The 8,741-nt window shown below is 40.6% G+C and overlaps 1 protein-coding gene across 1 annotated transcript; it reads right to left on the bottom strand.

Moving 5' to 3' along the window:
- Positions 1-3,145: 3,145 nt before the first annotated feature.
- LOC118826223 (putative gustatory receptor clone PTE03) lies at positions 3,146-4,078 on the bottom strand. Its single transcript, XM_036597130.1, has one exon. It carries the CDS (start codon positions 4,076-4,078, stop codon positions 3,146-3,148), a length of 933 nt encoding a protein of 310 aa, XP_036453023.1.
- Positions 4,079-8,741: the final 4,663 nt, after the last annotated feature.

The raw sequence follows: 8,741 nt of genomic DNA, 5'->3' as shown, positions 1-8,741 counted from the left end.
TAATAAAAATTAACTCACTTATAATACCTCAACACAAACACTGGGAACTTGTAAAAAGAATCGCATTATGTACGTCAGCTTCTCAAAACTGTAAATGACAGATATAATGGGTTGGTAGTTTTACTTAAATCCCTCGTCTTTGGTGTTATACACAAAATGTGTGTTTTTAGTTTGTTCGTCCCTCTGCTTTAAACGACTGTTCAGCAGTCGTTTGTATTCATCAAAGTATTTGCGCTTTGCGTACTGTTTGATGAATACTACGTATTCCGACACACTAACAATTCTCACGTACTGCTTTCATATACTGTATAGTATGGAAGTATGTTATATCAGATGCACCACAGCTTTTTGCAGCTGTAGCCACCAATACTAGAGGAACTGAAAACATAGCATGAGTGCTGGTAAATGAGACCCAGAGTTGAACTATGACCTCAAGGGCTGGGAGTCTCAGCCAGCAGAGACAATCCTGCTCTCCCAATGGGAATGTGAATGGATAGGACCCTATATCATAGTGGAAAGGCTGCCAGATGTGGTGTATCTGGTGCACACCAGAACACAGGGCAACAAGGTACCACACAGTGTTGCATTGGGACTGCTTGGCTCCATATTTGGAGGACTGGGAGGGGCATCCTAGTCCTTGGGGCCCTCCAGAACAATGTCCCCCAGGACCTAACCCTCACTCCTCAGCCATAGAGAACACTGTCAGACCCCTTGGCATTGCCAGAGCACAAACCCCTCAGCAACCCCTGAGCAAACCCCTCAGCAGCTTTGGAATCACCAAAATGAGAATCCTGGCATCCAGGAAGGCACCTGTGAACTGCAGATCAGGCGCGTGCTGCCACTGGGGCTTTGGGGAATTTCACAAAGGAAGTCCAGGACCTTACAGCGTTATCGGTGGTGACCCCAACTCTCTTGCCCTGCCTGCTTGGTGTTGGCCCAGTCATCAGATCATGCATCACCTTCAACCCTGGTGGATGGTTGCTAGGGGGGGGCTATGGAAGAGGAGAGGCAGAATAGCCACCTTTCCTGCCAGCACATGGTGGATGCTCCTCCCCAATCAAGGACAGCTGGAACTCATTTGAGGAGGAGCACTAGTAGCATATAGACTAGCTCTTTGGCTGGCTTAAAAGGGAGAAGGTGACGCTGGCCTCCTGGACACATGGGAACAAGAGAGCACCAAAAAGGCCTTAAAAAGGAGCTGATTTATTTAATCTTTATTATGTAAATTAGACACGTTGTGTGGCATAGGACAGTGGGGGAGCCACTCTGTCAGAGAGCCCATGCCATGACATTAATCAACAAAACATCAACAAAACTGATCTCACTTCTTTAAGGTCCTTTTTGTTATTGTTTCAGGGGATCTTTCACAAAGCAGGATTTCTCAGTTAGCCATATTACTTAAGCCCAAAGACAAAGATTGTCCAATAGGAATGTCCCTCTGCTCTTTTCCTATTGGGCAGGCTTGACATTAATCTGATAGCATTTGGGGGGGTCTCATGTGGGTGGCTACTCCAGTATTTCTTGGCTGCTAACTCAATTGGCATACCAATTCATACTTTCTATCAGTCTTTTGAGAAATCGGGCAAGTTTTCAGATTTAAAAATATATGATGGCATATTTTATGTTTTTCAGAGGTATCCTGGGCATAGTTACAGTTGCTAGGCTATGAAGAATCAACTGGGTGACCCAATTTGCTACAGTGCCTCCCTGTTGCAGACCATTTTTGCATCTCTAGCTAGTTAAGAATATCAAAGACAGAAGCCCACTGTTTCATAGATGAAGGAGGCTAAACAGTAATCTTTCCCTGAATTAGTATTTGAGCATCTATTTTACATCATAATACATTTATGTCAGAGATCCCCCAGAATTTTTATTTGAGACATCCAGGGGGTCCAAGAGGTTAATTAGGAGGTCCTGGATCCCTGTATTTTGCACCTTATTTGTCAGCCCTTCCCCAAGTTGGCGCCACATTTTCATATTTTAAAATAATGGTGACTCTCAAGTGTCAAACATGTCAAATATCTCCATAGATTTTTATAGTAAATAGAATACTTAACAAAATATTTTAATAGTTTAGGATATTTCACTTATATTGAAGTCATACTAGCCAAGCTTCCTTTTAAGGCTTGAGTTAATGTTTAGAAAATGCCATGCTGGGAATAAACAGATTTTTTATATATCTTTAAGTTGTATTTGGCAGCTTAGACATCAAGTTCATCTAACATCTATGTCAGGTGGTACTGATTTTTTTCTGACACTAGGTTGCAACGTTTTCTGGGTTGAAATGACATGATAATTTCATAGCTCAGTGTGTGGCATGATGCTGATGACATAGTTTGCCACAACAGTCTGGTTAGAAAAAATGTGAACATTTTTGAGGCCCTTAGGTGAAGCAAATTTCATTTTACCATTTATAAGTTTTGATCTATGTCAGATCATCAGCATTATGTTAGTGTGATACGCACTAAGCTACAAAGATAGTTGTCATAACTTGGTATGCCATTTAATTCAAAAAAGAATCATGACACAACCCGATGTCAATACAATGTTACTGGACATGGATGTCATGGGTTGATATCAAAGTTGATAAAAGCAGCCTTTATAACAGATGATGCACTATTAACATAAGCTGTTATACATGTTTTTTGTGACTTTGTGAGTTGTCATGCAGCCTGCTGAACACTGCCCTACAGTAAGGTGTTACTCATCTAAAAAACCAACTCACAGACACTGTCAAAACATAAATCTGTGTTTTGGGGAGGAAGAGCATCAGATCATTGGCACATTAATTATATTCATTGTCCAATCTATTTTTGTACGGTTTTAAATGGCATTCTGCAAAACTGCATCAAAATATTGCATTTGTGCAAGCAAATTCAGGTAAAAATTTATGCTGGTGCTCTGGGAAAATAAAATATATATATATTTGTAAATAGATCTGGTCTGCAGTTAGTTTCAATGTATGTATTCAGCTGACAGTTCAAGTGATACAGATGCATCTCTCAGGAAATGCAGATGATTGTTTTTTTTCGTTTTTTTTTCCACATGAAATAAAAAAAAAAGAAAAATACATGATGCTTACATGCATGAAAAAGTCAAATATAATGAGTTGCAGTTCACATTTAACCCATGCCAAAGCATATGTTTAGCTAGAATAAATTCTTTTGGATGTTTTCAGAATGTGTTGAATTTTTCTGTGAATATCTGGAAATTTTAGGCCATAAACTAGTGGATTTAATAGTGGGGGTATGGTCAAAAACTCCAAAGATAAAATAACAGCGATTGCTTGAGGGAAAAAACCATCTTCGTAGCGACTGAATGTGATCTCACACAAAATGGTTATTGAATAATTTACAATGGTCACTATGTGAGGAAGGCAAGTGTGATAAGCTTTTCTTCTAAATTCTGATGAGTTTCTTTGACAAATTATAAGAATTTTAACATAGGAAAACAAAATAAAACTCAAAGGAATGAAAACTGTTGTTATGAGCACTACAAACCCAAAAATATTATTTAACGAAGTATCAGTACAGGAGAGTCTTACTATTACCCAGTTGCTGCAGTACAGTTTTGTTAAGTCATGCCCACACAGTTTAAGTCTAGCAGTCAAAATGAATCCAATACTAACAGAAAACATTGGACAAATCCATGCCAGAGCAATCATAACAGCAAGATTCTTAGGTGTAATAATACTGTGGTATTGTAAGGGTTTACTAATAGCAACAAATCTATCATATGCCATTAAAGTTAAGATTGTGTATTCATTTGATGCATAAGTGTAGATGACAAAAGCCTGTACATGACATGCATGGCGAGAGATTGTGTGTGTGTATGATAATAAATCAGTTAGTAATCTTGGAAACAAGCCAGCAGTACCATAAAGTGAATTGAGTGACAAACATGAAATCAGAATGTACATAGGCTGATGCAGTGCAGTTTCCAGAACTATTATCAAAATTATGGCTACATTAAAGAATACAATTAAGAAGTATACAATAAATCCCAAACTGAAAAAAAGAAATCGTAACTCTCCCATATTTTCAAACATGGAGAAATATAAGAGAGTTCCATTTTCCATTGTCCCTTAGATTAATTTTTTGTCTTGGCAGGGAACAAAAGTACAGCTGGGAGTAGCCATAAGGTGCTCCTCTACTAAGTACACTTATATGTGCGTGAATTATAAAATATCCTACCCCTCTGTAGACAGCCAAGGACAATTCCCAGGAGAATTAGATTGGGCTTGACAAGGAACACTTATGACCACATATGACACCATGACAATACATAAAAAAATAGTTTCATGGGTCTTTATACATAATTTGTTTTTGTGTCTAAGGTTTGACACTTGACTCTATGTTGTCAAACATAGATAATCATAAAATTTAATAGTGCCATATATATATATATATATATATATATATATAGATAAGATATTGTGGTTGCTGCCACAGGGTGCACTGCCTCTCTTGAGAATTTTAGCTTTGCTATGCAAAATACCAATTGAAGAGGCTCATGGGACATATGCGCCTCCAGTAAAAAGAGTTTATTTGGTTTCATGTTGTATGTTGTTGTTCTTTGGTTAAAGGGTGTGTAGGTATTTATTTTTTTTTCTGTTCTGGTGGAGGAGGAAGTGGGTTTCTGTTAGTAACAGAAACAGCAGGGTGAGGACTGACCTGCTTCCTTTTCCTTTTTTTATTTGCTTTTTAAGTGGCTTTTCTGCCTTGTTCACTTAAAAAAAAGCATTTTTCAGCAGAAATTCCCACTGCAGGCTTTGTATATTTGCATGCAGCATTGATGACGAACTGCTCACTGCACTTATACACTTAGGCTCGATAATCTCTCTGCTGTGGCCAGGAGTGCTTTACCACACTTGAAGAGGTATGTCAGATGGCTGGGAGGCTACTATCGTCCATCGCTGCTCCATTACTGGAGGCCAAGTTGACATGACAGGGAGGAAGCAGGTACCGGTTGTGCTGGAAGGGCTTAACCGAGAGCATGAATTCTGGTTTACATTCATTTGAGAAGCATGTATTTTTGCTATTTGCTTTTTGCCAACGACAGGAGCTGATATCAACATCATGAAGGCTATGCTGATTCTGAAGTGTAGGCGAGAAAATCGACATGCGAAATTCAGTAGCATAGTTGAGGCAGAGGGTTGAGGCTCCCTAGCAGTGCTAGAACTTTCAAATGGATCTCCTAGGGTTGTTGGGACCTAAGAGATCCATGTACACAAGCTGCTACATTGAGCTTCTGCATGAACTACTGGCAGCTCAATACTGTAACTAAGCCTGACTCGTACCTGCTCTCGTGCATGGATGGTGCTTTGGACCGCCAGTTTCACATGGTTCAGTTCACTGTATCTGTGGAGTGAGTATTGGCAGATGGCACTCCCTCTGGATGCAAGAGAAAAGACAGCATTCACGCTGGGCCCCGCGCTTTGGCAGTTCACAGTAATTGCCTTTGGCCTCCAAAATGCACCTGCTATATTTGGGCAGCTGATGGAATGAGTGCTAGCCAGCATTCCTAGGGACTGGTGCATCAGCTATCTTGAAGACATGCTGGTCCACGTACCAGCTTTTGCCTGGGCAATCATAATTTTGGAGCTGGTATTGCAGGCTATATGCATGCCTCAAGCTATACCCTAAGAAATGTAAACTTCTCCAATAGCATGTTAGTTTCCTGTACCACAAAGTGAGTAATACAGGGGTAGAAACAGTCTTGGGGAAGGTGCACACAGAGTGGCAGTGGCCCACACCCCAGAGTGCTGGTGAGCTATGCTGCTTTCTTGTCTTGGCTTTGTACTACTGGAGCTTCATGCATGGATTCACTGACATTGCCACAATTTTATACCAGCTTACTGAAAAGGGTGCCCTTTATACACTGGCATAATGAAGCTGAGCGCGCATTTGCTGCCCTCTGTGCCCATCTCTGTGAGGTGCTGGCACTGGCATTCCCAAAGGCATGTGGCAAGTTCATTGGAGACAGATGCTAGAGACAAGGGCATTGGTGCTGTCCTCTCGCAAGTACAGGAGGGTATAGAGGGTTATTGTGTATTACAGCCAGTGGTTGAGCAAGCATGAGCAAAATTACTGTGTAATGTGAGGGAATAGGCGGCTGTTATGGTGGGGCTGTGCCAACTTTGGCCCTATGGTGTTTCCTTCATGCTGTGCATGCTGTGACGCCTCATTGACTTGGGTCATGCAGTTTAAAGAGGCAGAGGGCCGGGAAGTTTGGTGGATCATGGCTCTACAGGAGTACAATTCAGCACCACAGCATACAGCCACACAGTAATGCTGATGCCCGAAGTCCCACTACCCATGTGCTGCTGAGGAGTGCTGGGACTGTGCTTATATTGAGAAAAGCAGTAAGAGCAGAAAAGACTGCTGCTGTCACGGCCATCACTCTTAATATCAATGGACCTGAAGAGTTCGATCATTGCCAGGAGGAACCCTTCTAGGCACATGGTTGGCTCCATGCAAGGTGGATACTGGAAATGGACAGATGTGACACCACATAGGCTCACCACAGGGCTCTCTGAGCAGGTAGAGACAGCCTCTGGTTATTTGCTGCCGTAATGTGCATGGAAGAATCCAGTGCCTGGTATGCATGTCTAGTAGTTGCTGGTGCTGCACAGCCTGTTTAAAACAGTGCTGGGTGTGGTGCATGGGCCAGCTGGCATGGGTGCACTTTGGGATAAGCAAGACCCTGAAGCAGGACTTTACTGGATGTGGAGCAGCCAAGAAAGGGCCACTGCAACTGTTGCATGCTCTATAGCTGTTCCTTTGCTCCAGAGCCCTGATGGAAGGAGTAGCCATGGATGTCTTTGGACCCCTTCCCACCACCAAGGCCACAAACCACTATGTATTATTTCACTAAATAGCCCGAGGCATATGTGTTGCTGGACGAAAGTGTGGCCACGACGGTGGAACAGCTGGTATAGGAGCTCTTTTGCCAGTTTGGCATGCCACATGCTGCACAGTGACAAGGAGTCCAACTTTGAGTCGGCAGTCATGGCTGGGGCTTGGGCACTGGGCACTGAGCTCCACCACTTCCTTCTTGTTGTCCTCCAGCTCACCAGGAACCTTCCATGAATAAAACATACATTAACTATGTTTCTAAAGTATTGTAGAAACTATAGAGACATTTTCAGAGACACTGTATCCTTTTTTCCACAATAATGCTTATGGCGCTTCAAAATCTTTTAGAGTTTTGGATTTTCTTATAAATTGGTTTGTTTCCCCACTGTTTCCTCATCCCCTTTTCTTTCAAACAATGCATCTCAACAGTAACAGTAAATACCTTTGAATAACAATTAGAATACAATTACCTGACCTACTGTTATGTTTAATAAATCAATTATATAATTATATAATCAAATATAACAATGATATGGTTTATTTACCTGTAAAAAATTACTTAATTGTTTGATGATTAGCACTTTACTGAACATTCAATCATTCAAAACACAGCATAAACAGTGGTTTATTTAGGTTTGTTATAACATCCAAAGACTAAATAGCAATATTAGTAATTACAATAACATAAATAATAATAAATAATCAAATAAATAAGCAAGTAAAAATAAATAAAATTGATAAAATGCTAGTATGCTCAAACATGTAATTATGTTTTTTCTAATGATATGGATGAGCATTTATGGTCCAGGGGTCTAATGGGGGTCTGAGCTGACTTCTTTCCTGTCTTTTCAGTATAATTCAGAAACATTTGCCACTTCTTGGCATATTCATTGGGTTTATTCATTAGCCTGAAAGATATTATCTCATAAGATATCACTTAGATTAACAATTGGTATCATTCACACATGGTAGGGGCTTGACATGTCTTACACTGCCTTATTAGTAGTTTTTCCAAGAGTCAGGACTGTGATTTGGATTTGCTCTAAATAGTCTGGAGGGAGTCCAGTAGAAACAATTTATTATTTTGAAATGAATTTGTCTAGTTCTCATTTCTCTGGATACAATTTTGAATTTCATCAGTATATCTGATAAGTTCTCATTAGTGAATGAAACATTTAAGTTTTTTCCCATAATGATTTCAAAATAGAGGGCCTGGTAGCCTTTTTTATTAAAAGGTAATAATACTTAGCTGCTTTATGACATAGCACAAATATGGAAAAAAATAGTTCCTAACTGCCTGTGGGGGCTAGCACCCACCCCAAAGGTATGTACAAAAGGACTACGGATATGGAAATATATCCAGAACTATGTACAGGGCAATCCGCATTCACAAGAGACTCTCAAAGGATTTCAGAGAGTCTTCATCATGCAAGTCCCTCACTGCTCTAATGCCACACTGCAGCCAGGTCCTCCATATGAATGGAGATTTGCCAATGCATAATTTAGGGTTCAGCCATATACTGGACAGTTGTTCAAAATAGGAAATAAAATCACATAGCCTTGACACCCTGCTCCTTACCCATTGTAGATGTGATGATGATTGGGTGCTCAAATTCTTCAGGGAAGCACAGAGGAGAGACAAATAATAATTGGTAGAGGACTGCACACACAGCTGTCCATGTCTGACTAGGATGGGGCTGTTTCAGGAGGGATAAGTCTGATTGAAGAGATTCCATATTAACTCAATTCTGACAGTTTGGGAGGAACCCAAATATGTTACTCCCTTCCGTAGCCATTGAAATTGAGAATGAAAGAGTGTAACCATTTGCCTAGAGTATGTGCAGGTTGGTTACATACCCCGCCCCTCAAGAGTCGACCCAACCT

Source organism: Colossoma macropomum, unplaced genomic scaffold, assembly GCF_904425465.1.
Source record: "Colossoma macropomum unplaced genomic scaffold, Colossoma_macropomum, whole genome shotgun sequence".
Taxonomy (NCBI): domain Eukaryota; kingdom Metazoa; phylum Chordata; class Actinopteri; order Characiformes; family Serrasalmidae; genus Colossoma; species Colossoma macropomum.
Note: the sequence above shows the minus strand (reverse complement) of the source record. Positions and strands in the feature narration are given on the sequence as shown.